An 18,806-nucleotide genomic window follows, 5' to 3' on the forward strand; every position below is an offset into this window, starting at 1 on the left:
ACCCTGAATGTCTTATTTCCTGCTGAATTTCCTGTTGATGCTTTTATTTACAAAGCTACAATTTTCTCTTGTAAATACTTGTCATCTGGGGCTAATTGCCCACTATGTAGAAGGACACAGTCATGCAACAGTAGTAGAGGGAGTCTCTGCATTTGGCTGGAGAGCTTATCTTTGCTTAATTCTGATCTGGCTGTCTGAAGCAGCTTCAGATCTTCCTAGCATTTCTGTTCATTCTTATCTTTTGCACGATCGATCTCCGGAAGAATATAGAAAAGAACATAGAATAAGCAGTAACAAAAATAAACTGATCAAGTAAACATTCATTACTGTCTTATTGTACACACATTTAAAGATAGTTCTTATAGTTGTATAAAATACTTCTAAAAGCAAAGTCTGTGACAAAAACACAGTCACTTCCTAGGAATAGAACTAACATTTGAATTTTCATTCCAGATAACTCTGATGATATGGAAAAGCACTGTCTACACCAGCCTCATCCTTTTAAGTGCATGGCTTTAAAGCACTTATCTTTTACCATATGTCTTTAAGTTTATTATTTTGCTTACCCTCTGGCTGGTATTGTGCTATGATTGTTACCGTCTGCCCTGCTCCTTTTAGTGCCGCTGCAGCCTGTTCGTGGGTAGCACCTCGAAGATCAATACCATTCACCTGCAGAGGGAATGCAAACAATAACAGTCTGAGTAGTTTAACATTAGACAGAAAGATAGAGGTTTTTTGTTTGTTTGTTTGTTTAAATATCTGATGGATGTTGTCCAGATACAGAAGTGAATGTACAAACTCAGAAAGGCCGAGAGGATGTTACCTAAGACTACCCATGAGGATCTGCACTTACACTGCAAACTTTTTGTTTGTTTTTAATGCTTCTCCATCCCTGTTATCTGGCCTCTACTTTTGGGAGTTTCCTGCTCTACTTAGTTTATTTTTGGTGGTCTCTTCATCAATCAATTTCTTCTAAAATATAAGATTTAAAGGTTACATTTTCTGCTGTGCTGAAAGGTCACTGCAGAATACTGCAGGCAAGGAAACTACCAGACCTAGCAAGCCCAGTCTGTACCTTCAGGCGAACGTGGAGATATATGGAGTATCTATAACAAAAAAAACACTGGTTGGAGGACTGCCAGAACAGAAACTCCATCTACCATTCTCTTTTCACACACTCCTTCTCCCGTTGCCTAGAAATATCCCCCTATCTTGCACATGGCAGTAAAGAGTTGAGAACAGATGCAGCTAATTTTTGATAGCAATAACCCAAAACCCAGGAGATCCCATAGTTTCTGATTCAGAAAACTGCACTGTGCTGCAGAACCATTAATGGCATACACAAACATAACTGTCTAGCTGAGGTTTTGTATTTCTGAAAATGTGATTCCATAAGACACAACAATTTGCTAGTTAGACCTGTCTGCAAATATATTTCTCCACTCTTTTTCCTTTACAACAATGAAAGAAAAAAAAAATTCGTAAGCAGTTACTATTTTCCTCCCCTCCTTTCAATGATTGTTTAATATTTCTCCCTATTATATTCACAAAAATGACCTAATGACCTCTCCTCATTTATAAAAAAAATAAAAATTGATTTGAATTTTAACTGTCTGTATTCCAATAACATTCAAATCTATAGAAGATGTAGAATTTTAGAGAAACATGATTTGTTGCAATCTCTCAACTGCAGTTCATAGGAATTTTAAGTTATCTCATAGAAAAATAACTGAATTTTTGAGTTACTTTGTCCATATGTGCATTCCTCAGTGGAGGGTATGAATGCCACCACCATGCTGTTAATGCTTGCTTCATCCACGCAGGTATCTCAGACCCTTTAGGGCAGCACAGGAAGGGCATTTGAGGCAGCAGAGTACCAGAGGGATCTCAGTAGACAGGATAGAGGATGAGAGTGTATATACAGGGATGAGATATTTTAAGGAGCACCAAAGTACTTATTGCAAGGTAGAGACCTGGTAGTAGAAGTGTAGGCTGGAAGACCACCATACCTAAATAAACATTCAAAGCAAATACCTGTGCCAGAACTACTTTGGGAGAATAGGTATGCATAGGTCTCTATGTTGTTAACATTCATATAGACAATCTGAAGCTGTGTCAGTTACTCAGTATTCTGGTATTGCCATATATTAGTGTGTTTGGCTTATATATTTGAAAGCACTATATGCTGATATATACAATCTGTTATTTTCTACATTTTTCTCATCTGAAGTATGCAAAATTCATATTGTTTTTATAATTTGTATCTAGATTGTGTACAGGGAAGTGAAAATCTTTACTTAAAAGTAATGGACTAATGGACCTGAAAAGAAATTCTGAGCAAATGTAAGATTAAAGACTTCCTAATTTGTCTAACACATTTGTCTAACTGTTCTCAGTTGTCCTATCTTCTGGTTTGAAAGCAGCAGCTGCAGAAATGCCTTGTGGAAGCTTCCATAAATAAATAAATAAATAAATAAAATGAGCCAAAGGTTCAAATACTTATATCACAGTTCTATATGTGAACCTCAAGTTCGGTGGAAGGCAAGACTAACATAAGACACCTGCAAAAAACTTGCTGACATTTAGTCTAGGAATATAGTATCATAAATGTCAATAGTTAAGTGCATTCTAAAATAAATAAATAGATAAATAAATAAATAAATAGAGTTCTTAGTATCACAAAATCTAATATATTGTAATACATGATAGTGATAATAACTAAAGGTGAATATAGTGTCAATTAGGACTTAGTTTAAAACCGCAGTGGAGAATACAAACTTCTCAAAAGGAGAAGTGATGTAGACTACTGCTGTGGAAGCAAAGGGTTTTGTGCCCTACATTTACTCTGTGGTGATACTATGATCCTTAATACTGGGCAAAGGCCTACCAGCACTATTCATTAACATAGGGCTTTAGTCACAGCTTTAGTGTCTCTGGAGGCCTGAAGAGAATTCTGTCATTTAGGCAGCACAGTGCCTATACCAGGCCATAAAGGAAACTCAGCCTGGATTCAGTGTTTCTGTAGAAGACAATTTTGAAACCAAGTCACCTTTCCTTCAAAGCTTGGCCTTTATCTCCTTTTTTTTTGTTTTGTTTTGGTTTGGTTTGGTTGTTTTGGTTTGTTTTGTTTCCCTCAGTATCTGGAGTCCTTGAGAGACTCCTGAGAAAGAAGCAATAGGATGAAGAAAATAGAATTAAGAAAAACTTAAAGAAACATTCCTGAATTCCCAAGTGCTTGAGCTGGGGAGAAGCATATGAATGATGTCACCTGGTCAGTTTTACAAGGTGAAAAATAGAAATTAGAAATCAGTTTATTTAGGCTTAAACTTGAAGACAGTAGACTTCAGAACACAAGCCTCTCTTAATCAAAATATGAAAACACCATTGTGATCTATAAAAGTTGTATTAACAGAACATCAAGCATTAAAAAGCATTAATAAATCATAGTAATATCTCTGTAGATAAAAGGAAAGAATGTAGGAAAGAGAAATAAAGCACATGCTTATTGCTCTTCCTCTGCAGAACAATAGTCCTATTGGACTGTGCACTTAGTCACATGGTCTGAACTTTTGGGTAGACCTGTGCGGTGTCAAGAGTTGGACTTGATGATCCTTAAGGGTCCCTTCCAACTCAGGATATTCTATGATTCTATGATAATAACTGAAAACCCAACAAAGCACTAAGAGTAAAAATATATTAAAAAAATGTTGAAAAGGTGAGTGACCTAACTACACTGCATTGCCAAAACATTGATCTCCCTCTTGTAGGTGCATAGCTACAGAAAAAAATCAAACATTTTTTTCCAAATAGACAGGTGTGAGTCTGTTTAACTGTTGTATTGTTCAATAATGGCTGTGACAGGTTCTTCCTACAGAATAATAGATGTTAAAGTTAGAAAGGACTTTCCTATCACCTAGTCGGACTTGCTAGAGAATGAGAAGAGTAAATGCTAACTCAGTTTCTGCCCTGAAAAGTATAATTTCCCAATATTTAAAAACAAATATAATCAAGTCCCAGAATTTCTAATTGAAAAAGATCATATTTGTGTAAAAACATTACATCTGGATGAATGATGCCATTAATTTACACATTTTAATCAAATTCTTACCCTCAGGCCAAAATGAACAAGAGTTTTCATCAGGGTAAAATAAATATTCCGTTTTGCCTCTTCCTCCAAAGCAGTATCTTAATTATTTCAATTGAGTATGGGGATATGTTTGTCTGAAATGATTTAATTTCAATTTTTAAAATATATTTAAATTGCTGCTTTCAATTAAATTAATGTTGTTTTTGTCAAGAATAATCAGTAAATAAAACAAAAATACCAGAAAAATGTCAAGTGTGTGTAGGAAATTTTAATGCATATTCAAAGGTCTTTTTTTCTTTTCTCTATTAAATGTGCTAGCTTCCTTTAAGAAGCATTATACAATAAGCAAAGTAGCGCTTTGTTGTTTTGAGCTTGACTGCACAATCCCGATGTCCTAGCTTAGAATGAAGTTGACTGCACAATTTCCAGTGCCTAACGCCTAAATGAATTTGACATAATGGAAATAAGAAGAGCCTCCAGCTTATACAAATGTCTGTCTCTCCTGCATGCTGTAACAAAAAAGTGGTTAAAATGCTTCCAAGCAAAGAGAAGTTCTGCGCTGAAAGATTATAGTTTAAAACTACAGACAAAATTAAACTGATCTGGAGAAAAAAAAAATGGAACTATAGTTCATAGGAATTATAGTAATTGTCCTTGCATTCATCGACTCAGACAAAAGCACTATTTACTTCATTAAATGCTAAATCATATTCTAAATGAAAGATTGCATATTCATCATTATTAACATATTCATCAATGATCTGGATGGCGGCATTGAGTGCACCCTCAGTAAGTTTGCAGATGACACCAAGCTAGGTGCGTGTGTCGATCTGCTCGAGGGTAGGAAGGCTCTGCAGGAGGATCTGGATAGGCTGCACCGATGGGCTGAGGTCAACTGTATGAAGTTCAACAAGGCCAAGTGCCGGGTCCTGCACCTGGGGCGCAATAACCCCAAGCAGAACTACAGGCTGGGTGAGGAATGGTTGGAGAGCTGCCAGGCAGAGAAGGACCTGGGAGTGATGGTGGACAGTCGGCTGAATATGAGCCAGCAGTGTGCTCAGGTGGCCAAGAAGGCCAACGGCATCCTGGCTTGTATCAGAAACACTGTGACCAGCAGGGCTAGGGAGGTGATCGTCCCCCTGTACTCGGCTCTGGTGAGGCCGCACCTCGAGTACTGTGTTCAGTTTTGGGCCCCTCGCTACAAGAAGGACATCGAGGTGCTTGAGCGGGTCCAAAGAAGGGCGACGAAGCTGGTGAGGGGCCTGGAGAGCAAGTCCTATGAGGAGCGGCTGAAGGAGCTGGGCTTGTTCAGCCTAGAGAAGAGGAGGCTCAGGGGTGACCTTATTGCTCTGTATAAGTACATTAAAGGAGGCTGTAGCGAGGTGGGGGTTGGCCTGTTCTCCCATGTGCCTGGTGACAGGACGAGGGGGAATGGGCTGAAGTTACGCCAGGGGAGTTTTAGGTTAGATGTTAGGAAGAATTTCTTTACTGAAAGGGTTGTGAGGCATTGGAACGGGCTGCCCAGGGAGGTGGTGGAGTCACCATCCCTGGAAGTCTTCAAAAGACGTTTAGATGTAGAGCTTAGGGATATGGTTTAGTGGGGACTGTTAGTGTTAGGTCAGAGGTTGGACTCGATGATCTTGAGGTCTCTTCCAACCTAGAAATTCTGTGATTCTGTGATTCTGTGATGTATTTCTTGTATAGATCACATTATTCTAAAACTGGCTACATTCCCTTAAAATATCTGAGTAGGCCATATTAGCACAAAATGATTCGATTCTGAACAGTGTCATTTTATGACTTACTCCAGTCTGGCTGTCTTCTCCTGTTACATTAACTTGAGCATGACCCACATATAGGCCATTCAAATACAGCAAAGTCCAGCAGAATATCTGTTTTATTTGACATTTATTTACTTAAACTGCCTTATTTTATCTTTGTACAGTGATTAAATGAACGCCTGGCATCTTTTGATGAATTGGAAAGGAAAGGAAAAACACACCCCTGCTCTAATGAGGAAAACATAAAGGAGTTCTTTTCATTTCTGCTTTGAACTGTCAGTACCTGCTTTTATAGAGTAAGGTAAATAGCAAAATAGCAAATAAAAGCAATAAAAGCACCTTTTTACCATGGAATACTACAGAAGATTTTTTTTTTTTTTTTTTTCTGAATTGTGGCTGAATTCTTTTAAATTCTTTTATTTTTTAACCGATAAAATAAGAGTTTTTGTCATCTGAAAGAGTAAACAGAATTCTGAATATGAACAATTCTTACAGCCAGAATTCTCACTGGCTGCACTGAGGTAATACAAAGAACCTTATTCACCTGCCTTGACTTTGCACATTGACTTAGGCATTCTCAAGGTCATTAACAAAAGATGAAAGGAAAGCTGAGCTATGTTCTCCAGCAGTCCTGACTAGTCATTGGAAACAGAATACACAGCATCACCCCTTAGGTTATGGAAGCACGGTCTTCCAGCAAGATGGGGAACATTGTAAAAAACACGCATTAGGGGTGACCTGCTCTGAACATGACTGGGGAAGACTTTCCCCATGAGGAGGTGGCATAATCATGCTTTGCAATGGCCCACAGCACTCAGACAACAGATATAATCCAGCGAAAATTACAAGAATTCAGAGAAACTCATGCGTGTTGCCAAAGTACAGTCCTTCACTGAGCATCAACCTGTCACCTCCTTGCTACACGAAGCCTCCAGCTGGAGGCTGAGGCCCGCTCAGCACCAAGGACAGCTCCCAGGTGCTGGCACAGCCCAGCTCTTGCTTTGCTTGACAGGAAAACGCTTAGAAATAGAAAGAACAGAGAAATGCACATGTGGAAAAGAGTTTTCACTGCGTAGCCTACCTTGTTTTAAATATTCAGATGCACTTTATTGCTCTTCTCTCACTTTTCTTGCTTCTTTTTCCATGCCTTTATTTTATTCCTACCGGTTAAAACTGCTTAGCTTGGACATGCTATTACGGTGGTTACCTTATCCTTGACTCCACTGAAAACACAATACCGTGTTCTCCTTCTCTCTTTTTATGGGCCAACACTTTCAGTGACCTTGTCAATTCTCCTTGTCTTTCTACCTTAGAATTATGACTTCTGCCTCTAGTATGCTGGTCTTTATGCTCTGATGAACTGGGCATTCTAGAGGCAAATTCTTCCCTGTCTGGAAAACAAGAAATGCTGTGGGGGTACAAGCTGCATCATTTAGTATGCCTTTTCCTGCCAGCAAGTTTAAGGCAAGAGATAAACCTGCTGAAAGAGGTATCAAAGCACTACATCTTTAAAGCAGGAATAAATATCATGTTACTGAAGTGGTGTCTTGCACACACTGCCTTTTACCATAGGAACCAACCAGCTTTATGATTCACCAGACCACATGAATCATTCCAAACAGTACCTGTTATGTTTATAACCATAGTCAAAGACTTATATTTTTAACCCAAACTGTAAATTTTAAATTTGTAATTTAAACGAAACAGAATTTTTCCTTATAGAAGTGCTTTCCATGTAATTGTAGTATTTGTGAATGATGCCAGATTGGCAAACTTTTAAATCAAAGTAATTGCATTGAAATAATTCACTACAGTGATAGCTTAAGAGCCATTTCCTCTTGTTTCCATTAGAATTCCTTAAAACTTGTTTAAACTGGGTTTGAAATAAATTATGGCTTTGGAAGAGGACACATAGACTTACAGGATCCTGAAAGAACATTAAACTTACTTCACTCAGGTCATTAAATAGCTACCAGCTAGTTCCATTACTGACCTGAACCAATGTGATCCTGCAACTACAAGTTGATCAATGGTATTTTATCTCATTGCTAAATGGTAAAGTCTAAGCAGAGGCACACACGTAGTCTTTTTGTATTCATACAACTGTTGTTAATGGTAAAAATTTTCATATATGTACACCATGCTGGTTAATAGTGCAGACTACTATTTATTAACTAATTTTTAAATAAATATACATATTTTCCATTTATTTTATATATAAAATATTCATCAGTCTTAATAAGTAGGAATATTCATTAAGTTAAAATGCTCATTACCACATCTTAAATTTAAACCTAGTAGCTGTTTTATTTACTTTCCCTCCTTCCTCCTGGTCACTCAAATACTACCACATACTTTCATGGATCTTACTATAATGTACTCTCCTCACTAAAGTCTGTCTTCATATATTCACTCTCCTTTACAGTTAGTACTATCTTCCTACTCTAAACTGATAAAATACCAGATTGTCCCTCCTCCCGCCTACAGCTTTTACTTTACATATGACTGCTATTTTCATTCATTTTCTTGACTTTCTGAATTAATCCTCTTTCTCCCCAACTCTGTTTTCAGCAGTTGGATTTCTGTCTCCTACTCTCATCCTGGGTCACATAGGCATTCCCCTGCTGATAGCAGTTATAGGATAGATCTTGGTTTCCACACAGTCCTAAAAGGAATTTTCCTACCAAAATATGCATATAGCTAAATTATCATTGATTATTTTTTCTCATAATGTTGTAGTGTTCTTGTTTCTCATTTGAATTTCAAACAATGATATAAATGGAACTAATTACTGCAATTCTCCTGTTTCTGAAATGAAGTAAAGGTTTCCATTTTACTAAGTGTATTGTAACTTGAAGATGATAAGAACAATCATTCCAGCTGAAGCCAGTATTTAAAAGTTGCTCAGGTACTGGAATAAAAAATTAAATCAATATTAGAGGCTGCTTAGAGACAGTAGGACATTGGTACCTTGTCTGACTGCAAGCAGTGAGTTAGTGGCAAATTTGAAAACTGAAATCCTTGCCCTATTCTCTGCTTGACAGGCTTTCCATATTTCCATGTTCATAGGCTATGGTAACATGGCCTGTAAGATGCGGGATGACATCTTGTGACTTGTGTCACAACAAATCTATACTGACTATGAGGCAATGTTTGAATGGTTCAGAGGTAGCTTGTCTAACTGGAATGTTTGGCTGTAGGTGAAGTGTTCAGCTCTAAATGAATTGTTCAGTGCTCAGTTGTTAAGTTCAGACTTTTTTTTTTTTTTTTTAATATTAAAACTGCCTGAATCACAATGTTCATATTTATTTGTGGCTCTACAGAGTAGAATTATGTGACCCAGGCTCTTTGAATAGATGATGAGCAGTAGTCTCAAATATAGAGTAAATTTTTAAAAACCTATGGAAAGGAAGTGGCTCTTGTATTCTTCTGTAGTTTTTCTTTTGTTTGTTTGTTTGTTTTTTAAGGATCCCCAAGATCTTCTCCAATAAATTACTGCAGATATCCCTCAAATACCTTACTTAATACTTAATGGATGGCCAATTTCTATTATTACCTGTCTCATTTTTTAAATCACTCAAGAACACAAAAGCTACAGGGCAACAGAGCAGAATGATGCCTGGAGTCTAGTTTGTTTAAGCACAAGACACAAGTCCAGTCTGGGGAAAAATCTCTGAAAGAATAACACTCAGGGATGTAGTCATTTTGTCCAGAAGTAGTAGTTTTGTCTTTCAAATTTCTATTTTTATCTTCCCTTCATTATGAAGGTGACATTAAGGCTACGCAGAAGGCTATATAGCTCAACCCAAATCCTCAATACATCAAACGTGACATAATTCTGTTAGACAATCTTGAAACAATTTTTTCTAATTTAGAGTCCTTGAAGTGAATGTGAACTCCTCTTTAAAGAATTAGGAGCTGAAGAGCAAGCAGTCTGGCATCAGATCATTCCTACTCATTGAGACAATTGCAAAATGAATGTTTTAGAGGCAACTGATGATTTCATCACAGCAAAAATACACAGGCTCTGGTCTAGGCCAATTTACTAGCTTTGCATGACGCAACTGACAGGTCTGATAGCTAACACTGCTTGGCAAAAAGAGACATATCTTATTCATGAGAATTGTTAATAGTATTTATCAGGTTCTAATCATGTGTTTGGCAATATCAAAGACTTAAGTAAGCAGTTACTGCATCAAGGAAATTGCAATATAAACTATATATTACAGAAAAGTAGTGGGAGGGAGAGGGAGAAAGGAGAGGGAGAAAGGAAACAGAAGGGAGAGAGAGAGAGAAAAAAAAAAAAAAAGAGAAATCCATCAGGAAGACAGATTTCTAGATTAATAAAAGACAAAAGGTATCTCTACAGTCACCTAATGCACATACTAGTCTAGCATACACATGGTAAGTTTTTCCCTAGAAGCTCTATTAAGATTGTATTTTAGAAAGCCATCTATTTTATTTTGAAGTCCCAAAGTGACAAGTCTACTAGCTTCTATGGCAATATAATCCAGTCACCCTGACTACAAAACAAGCGCATCATGTTTTGAGGTTGAATATGTCTAAGTTCAACTTAGCCAGCCATCAGATCACATATATTTATCAACAGCACTAAAAACAGTCTGTTACCAGCTTTCTTATCCAAGGGTAAGAATTTGCAGATGATGTTTTTTACATAGACACAGCTCATACTTCATTGAAGTGAATTTTCATGGTCAAGAAGAATGCTAGATTTTTCCTGATGTGGAAATTAAACTCCATGGCATTTTGTTAATTGATGATGATGATGATGCCACCTCTTTACACGTATAAAATAGAGGATTTTCAAAAGCACAGTTTTGCAGTAGCACCCAGCTTTTGTTTATTAGGTGTCCAGTTGCCTTCTGTACCTCTAAAAATCTCTCGTACAGAAATTTTGTAATGGTGATTCAGTGTTGTCATGTGAAATGTTTTTGATTTATCATGATGACAGCAAATACTGGACATATATCTGAAGATAATAAATACATTGTAAAAGGTGAATTTGAGTTCATTTACAAGGTTGGGATGCAGTGCACCCAGATGACTTCATGTAAACATAAACAGGTGGAGGACTCTTAGAGACCTACTACCATTTCTGAATCATCCTCGAATTTCATAACTTTCTAAAAACTTTTCATCAAAAACTTTACATCACCTTCAACACCACAGGAAAGTAAGCACCCTAAGGATACGGTCAGTGCCTCTGCAGGCAAGTGCTATATGGCAAAGGGAGTACTCCTCATAATCCTAACACTATTACACAAATGTGAGTGATGCTCCATGGAGAAAGGATTCCACCGTGCCCCATAGCAATCTCCATCATAAAGCCCGTTTTGTGATTGGGCCAAGTGGAGATGATTCAAACATTTTCCAAGCCAGTTGCAATTTTGAAAAAAAAAATAAATCTGAGAAGCAAAACTAAGTAGTGTTTGACTTTTTTTTTTTTTTTTGTAGTTTGTAACTAGGTAACAAAATGCCCTCTTTGCCATAAGTAGTTTTACTGCTTTTACCATGAGCAAAAAGCCATTTTAAATTAGAAAGCTGAAGTAAGGCAAGTCAATCGGAAGGTCAATTCCAACTGCAGCAAAATGGAGCATAAATATTGCTATAAATAGGAACACAGCTCTAATGGTCTATCCTGCTCTATATGCACATACTTTGAAGTAGAAATTGCAGAACATTATTTTTTCTAAAGTGTATTTTATTTTTTGCTACAGATGTGTGTGAGAAGGTGGGTAGGAGTTGTGTGGGAGGAACCAAGTAGAAAGAAAAGCTCATAAGGAAAAGCAAATCTCTCACATAAAATGACAGCAGGACAATGCACAGACAGAAGATAAAATCTGATCAATATAAGAGATGACCTTCCTTCCACAAGGAAAAACCTTGTATAAAAGACCAAAGGCAATACAGAATTGAGAAGCTGAAATACCAGTTTTGCAAACTAACCATATATAATACTATCAACCAGATGAGAAGGTGACAGAAATCCCTGCAGAATATCTCTGGTAGCCCTTTCCCCAGTACGTAGCTATTTGATTCTCAGGAAGTATCAGGGGATAACAGATACCATCTTTCCCCATATATGAATACTTCGTGATGAATGCTATGCTAGATCAAGATGAAAATCACACAGAATTTGCCTGATTTTGTTCATCTGCCTCAGGTGAGATACCAGTGAAAATGGAAGCATTAGGAGAGTACTACCTGCATCTTCACAGTGCAGCCTGTTCTTTTTCTACTCTTTTTCACACCCTTATTAAGCAATTATTCCGCACGAAACATGTTTTATCTCCTTAATGTAATTGGCAGGATGTGTTGCTTGGGAGCAGCAGTCTTTCTCCAGAGCAAGCAGTCTCTTCTTTCTCTTGACTACTTTCAGGATAGCAGCCACACTTAATCCTGTCACTGTGAGACACAAGGTAACTAAAGCATTTCTGTAGGAGAATAAAATAAAACTGATACTGTTTTTATGGCACACATTTTATTTTGCATTTCTTTGTGATGAATCAAACACAGTATTAGGTGAAAAATCTAACATATATTGTAAAGGCAAATACGTGAAATGTGAAATTCAGTTTAAGATGCCTAAATATAGACATGTACATACAGGATAGGTGTTTGAGCTTATAGTCAATGGATATCCAATCAATACAGGCAATAAGGACTACAGAGCAATTCAACTTGCTCTAGACACCTCACAGTTGGCCAGCTGAATCAGTCTCTAGTCTTTATTGATTTTAATGGGGAATACACACCCAGAAAGCATGTCTATCTTTAAGTATCTTAATCTGAAATTTACTCTTTCCCAACAACACAAAATTCAATCATTTCAATAGTTAAGACTTCTTGTTACCTCCCTGTGGCTATTAATTCACTTAAATTCTTTCATTTACACACATACTTAACTTGATGTAGTCTGGTAGAAAAATCATAAAAGTGTTTGAAAAAATCTGAGAAAAGAAATTCAAGAAGCAATGTGTTCTAATTAATTGTGTGTAAATTGTGTGTCAAGCCTTGAAATAGTAAATCTTAATTCTGCTTCTGAATTTGAGTGGGTAAACTAACTCTCTGCTCTGTATAAGTATATACAGACAATCTTGCCAGACTGGTACTGAAAGTGCTTTTGAAGAACACAGGATAAGACATCTAAATCAAGTAGTTATGCTTTATGGTAATTTGATATGAGATTGTAAAGCAAAATCGTTATGTTTATAAATAAATATATATTTTAATAGGACTGTATTTCTCCCCTATACCTCCCAGTATTTCCCCTAAAGCTTAAAATGTATTCAAAATTTACAATGCATGCACCTCTTCTCTAAAATTTTAAGATTTGTACTGTTTTCTGTCAATTAGGATACATATACAAGGTGTGGCCATCATGTTCATGGCTCTTTGAAATCATTTGTGCTCATCAAACTGATTTTCACTAAACAACACTGTGGTCCCATTTCTATTTTAATAGACAAAATATCCTTTAGTGTTGGAATTGCAATTTCAATTTTCAAGAGTGGCATCAAGGAAAAATACGTTTTATTTATACTAGAGACCTCATTTTCCTAACAGATGGAGAACTTAGTCTTGGCCCAGACTGCCTGCCTTAATTTAAAGAAATCAGTTAACATAATGGCATCCCATTTCCACTGCTATAAAATGGAAATAATACTTCCATTGTTACTTTTAGCTGTTCTGTTTGGGTTGTACACTTCTGATTGAAAAGCTAATCTGTGTAGGCAGAACCTAGCAAAACAGTTCTTTATCCCAATTAGTATTCAAGATGCTATTTGGTAATATTTTATTTTACTCAATAGCAGGACAACCCTAGTGGGAGGGACATACTCTGTCATACTGCTGAACCTTGCTGATGTATGCATTACCACATTTTTAAAGGCATTTGGAAGTCAAAAAGAACATGATTAGTTTGGTAAGAACAAGAATATAATGAAGTATAGCAAGAAGCAACCAGCGTTTAAAACACCACTTTTTAGAGGGGAAAAACAGCTTTTCATAAATGTAAATTTACAAATCCCTTTTTGTTATTTGAAATGTTTGCAATTTGAAAGAAAACATTTTCCATTATTCTTCAGTTTGCCTTCAAGGTTTAGATATGACTAATTTTGTCTCTTTGCACAGAAGCATTTGGAATATCAGCCTGCTTTTTGAGATAAGTTTTAAACATTCCCAGTCAATTAACTGAAAAAAATAAGAATATGGCTACCACTGGTTTTCCTAAGGTTTTAGCGTTACCAGTCAGATTTCTGTCATTATTGATCCTGTGTTGCCACCTGGTGGCGTTTAAGAAAAATAAACTTAAATTTCACTCCTTGCCCATTATATGTCATAGCGCCCCTTGGAGGATGTTTGGACTCTGACACATAACAGCTCTGTCACGTAACAGTGAGAAGGCAGAAAGTGAGGCAGAGAAGTTATGGCTTTATGGCGTCAGGCTTTACAGGCTGTCTCTGGGACTACGTATGCATCCAGTGAATCACCCAAAGACGGTGCATATTTCTATCTTCGTGCGGACTAACTCACTAACTCATGGATTTGCAGTCTATTTAAGGTATATTTATAGGTACCCAACTGAAGGTGAGTATACACATCTCTCAACTAGTCAACAGTTTGCCATATTTACAGCACAAGCACGAATTATGAAAGTGCTGTGAATCTCCTCTTCTACATTGGAGAAGGTGGCTTTGAAAACTAAAGCACCTTGACCAAGGTCACGGAAAAACAACAGAAAAATCGGGAATTCATTCTAGGTCTCCAAAGTTTAAATCACTTATGTTGCTTCCTGTCTGGAAGAAATTTAACAAACCCTGAGCTAATTTGATATACTAGCTTGGTGTGCATTATTGGTTCTTGGTAAATCAGATTTATCGTGTTTTGAGAAACAAGTGGGTAAACTGTAGCGAAACAAGTAGGGCAACAGTAGGGAAGTGTTTCTGAGGGATGAGACAAGTAAGCATAGACAGAGAGAAACAGACCTATTCTGTGCAGCTTGATAAAATTAAGGTGTCCAGGACCCTTCACCAGACAATGGTCTAAGATTAATCAGCTCTAAAATTAGCCTGTGCATGACATTTGTTTTGTTTGAGCATGGGAGAAATTGATTCATAATAGTTATTTGTGACTTTAATAAGTCAGCAGTGCCTGACTTAGTGATTGCCTGGGGAAATATATGCAGTCTAATTTAGTAATAATTTCCATCCCTCTCTGTTCAATGAACAAACAAACTACTCTTGCATGACAAGTAAATGCTGCAGCAACACTGGTAAGTTTAATTAGAACTTATGAAAACATTGCTGTGAAATAGACAAAAAGTGGAATTAAAAATTCAACTTTGGCAGTATCCCACAGTGCTAAATATATGCCTGCTGAAAAATAAAAGAAAATGGACTTTTAAAGTTGTACGTGAGCTGCTGGATTTCTGAATATAATGTACTGTGAAGGCTCCAATCTCATAGTACTCTTTTATTCAGCCTTCCTGTACTGCATCTAGCTAAAGAAAAATAAATGAAATAAGTTTCCTAAAGAAATTTTCACTTCTATTTCTCATGCTCCTTGTCTGTATTCTTGTTAGCACAGGCATTTGCTTTCCTTATCTCTCCATGCTGAAAACTTTGTAAGATTCTATTGTGGTTTTCTTGCAGTTCCCTACGAACTTACTTATTTAGGGATCTCTTCAAGGCACATAAACATCTTCTACTTGTCTTTACTCTTAAACTATTTGCAAGGAGCGGACCAAGATAAAAGATAGAGTTATGATCCTGTCCTGGTTTCGTCTAGTTTACAGTTAATCTTTTCATAGTGGCTGGTTTGCACCATGTTTTGGATTTGAGAGAAAAATAATGCTAATAATGCACCAATGTTTAGTTGTTGCAGAGCAGTGCTTGCATAGAGACAAGGACTTTCATATTCTGTTGCTGCCCTAACACTGAGGTACCTGGATGTGCACAAGGAGCTGGGAGGGGACACAGCCAGGAGCTGACCCAGACTGACCAAAGGGATGTCCCATATCATGTGGTGTTATGCTGAAAAATTAAACTTGGGTTTTGGCCATGTGCAGGGGGACCACTGCTCAGGGACTGGCTGGGCATTGGTAGTAAGCAATTACATTGTGCATTACTTTTACATATATGTATTTTTTTTATTGTCATTATTATTTTCCTTTCTGTTTCTATTCTACTAAACTCTTTCTACCTCAACCCGTAAGTTTTAAATTTTTTTTCTTGTGATTCTCTTCCCCATCCCACTCAGGGCATGGTGGGAGTGAGTGAATAGCTGTGTGGTGCTGAGCTGCCTGCTGGGTTAAACATGAATGGATCCCCAAAATTTCAAGTTACTGTATCCCTTCAGTGTTAGCTCACCAGATTTTCCATGATTTTACAAAGAAGCAGCAGGCACTTTTTTACACCTAAAATTCAACGTGCAGAAGGTAAACTCACTATTCATAGAACACGCCAGAGGTCAAGACATGTCTGAGCAATGTAGGAAAGGCAGTTCCAGCTCCCCCTTGAAGGGAGTCTCGCACTGACCAGGAACCTGCCATATAACCATGCCACAAACCATCCAGTCCATAGCCATCTTCTTCCCCTGCCATTAACCCAAATGCAACCATGGATACAAGATACCAGGGACAGAAAGCACGACAGTGTGAATGAGTGTGACACTTCAACTTCATGGGCTGGTCACTTGTCCGGGATGAGTAATTCCTGGGCTTCAGTTCTTTGCTTTTGGTTTTGATTTTGGTTTTGCTCTTGGTGTTGGTTTGTTGTTGTTGTTTGTTTGTTTGTTTTTCTGTAAGGCAGAATGATATGAATGGATGCACTCAAGGCTTTTACTGCCCTTCAAAATCCTTTATGTTCAGATTATTTCAGTCAGATGCTCAATTACTTGAGAGAGCCTAAGACAGAGCCTAAATGCTGTTTTTTAAATTGCATACTATCAACACATACATGAAAGAAAAAATTCATAAATGTTTTTGAGACTAAATAGGCAAAATATAACCTCAGGGTACAAAGCATCTTATCCTATAAAATTTGCAAATAAATTTCAGAGTGATCATCGTATTCATTAGAGGCACAGAGATAACTAACATAACCTACTTAATCTCATTGTATTGGGGCAGTTGCTAAGCAGTTTACTGCACACTAGATGGCACCCCCAGCCTGGATGATTTAATCCTACTATTTCTCCTCAAAGAAAAACTGAAGTTAGGAAGTATCTTCTGACTATGTAGTGCATTTTGGGCAAAATGGAACTGGATGATGGGCTAAACTAAGGAGTGCTGAGGTCCTCACTGTGGTGTTGCCATACTGTAGGTAATATTAAGCAGAGCAAAGTCTCATTGCAGCTAACACCCTGAACAAATGGTATATAAAGCAAGAGTAAATAAAGAAAATACTCAGTGATGAACTGTTTTCAGCTTGTATTTCACACAATAGAAACCAAAAAGGCATTATGAAGCCTTTGTGTGTCCTTTGCAGTACAGACAAAGAACAAGATTAAGCAATCTGTCAGCAAAACCCAACACAAATACTTACAGACAAAATTTGATCTCCTCTCTGCAGTTCTCCACTGAGATCAGCAGGCCCGCCTGCTAGGATGAAAGACACGAAAATGCCTTCCCCATCTTCTCCTCCCACAATGTTAAAACCAAGTCCTGTGGAACCCTTGTGCAGGATGATTTTTCGAGGCTCTCTGTACAGAAACAAAATAATAATGTTTATCCATTCAAAGATTTAGTGTGTAGTCATCTCAAGGCATCTTCAGCATACTATATTTTCCTTAAGAAACAATGGCTTGCTCCTGCCTAACTAAACCATTTAATAAATTATATAAATCTGTTAATTGGAGAATAACAACTAAGCAGCGACCTTTTTTTTTTTCCTCATGGCTGAATTCAAACATCTCTATTAATTCCAGTTCACTGGAGTTATCCTCACAACATCAAATAATAGATCCATTAAAAGAAAAAACAAAACTCTGAAGATACTTTATAATCTCATTTATAGCAATACTGTATATACAAGTGCAATCAGACTTCAGATGGTACCTTTTTTTCTTAAAAGTTCTACATGAACAAATTAAAAACTAAAAGATCTGGACAAGGCAATGACAATAGGTTTTAATCTTGGCAGATTTGAAGCAAATAACATTTGCATGATCAATCTAATAGAGGAGAAACTTCAAAAAAACTCTGCTTTGACATTATTAAGAACTTGCAATTGTAAAATCACACAGCAGCTTTATAAGTGCCTCAGACTGAGGTATATCTGCTTTTGTGTTACTTGTTTAAAAAGTTGTGCAGTAAGATGGAAATCAATAAATAATAACAGCTACATCTCATATAGCACTTTCCATCTGTAAATTGAAAATATACCCCAAAGGATGCATAATAATATGCACTTTACTGACAGGAAAACTCGGGTCCAGAGAAAGGACTTTCCTAATCAATCAAGGTAGTGCATTTGAGAAGTGTGCCAGCTATTCCAGTTCTTGATTTCTATGTACCATGCATCAGATTTGTCTCTCCTTTAGACAAACAAGAACACAAGAATATATACATGCAGACACTATGTTTACTGGTACTTACACAATTCCAAATCCCTCTAACAATTTACTTTTCAGAAAATAAATAAATAAATAAATAAATATGACACTGTAATATGAATATGTGTGTATCTGAAGCCCAGTCCTGCAAATACTCACATCCATTTATGTCTGTGATTCCTCACAGAGAAAGAGAATCTGCTTCTAATTATCAATTTTTACAAATAAAAGTTACTAGGTTACTAGCAAAGTGACAATTATAAACATGCATGTAAGAGACCTCAAGAGCTGTGCTCCCAAATACTTCCTGTTAAAAGATCCTATATTTCTTGTGTACTCTGTAATGGTTCTGTAGAATACTA

At 37.0% G+C, this 18,806-nt stretch overlaps 1 protein-coding gene across 32 annotated transcripts in view; it reads right to left on the reverse strand.

Annotated features, from left to right (window-relative positions):
• The window catches only part of DLG2 (discs large MAGUK scaffold protein 2), a 1,027,768-nt gene that overhangs the window by 211,043 nt on the left and 797,919 nt on the right, over window positions 1–18,806 (reverse strand). For all 32 annotated transcript variants that reach the window (XR_011090260.1, XR_011090255.1, XM_068660895.1 and 29 more), the window contains 2 exons: window positions 17,436–17,592; window positions 567–669 (listed from right to left, as the gene is read on the reverse strand). Coding sequence is in view for 30 of the 32 variants with exons in the window: in XM_068660895.1 (XP_068516996.1) it covers window positions 567–669; window positions 17,436–17,592 (260 nt within the window). In the remaining 2 variants the exon portion in view is untranslated. The remainder of the gene's footprint in view (window positions 1–566; window positions 670–17,435; window positions 17,593–18,806) is intronic.

This window comes from Anas acuta, chromosome 1 (genome assembly GCF_963932015.1).
Source record: "Anas acuta chromosome 1, bAnaAcu1.1, whole genome shotgun sequence".
Taxonomy (NCBI): domain Eukaryota; kingdom Metazoa; phylum Chordata; class Aves; order Anseriformes; family Anatidae; genus Anas; species Anas acuta.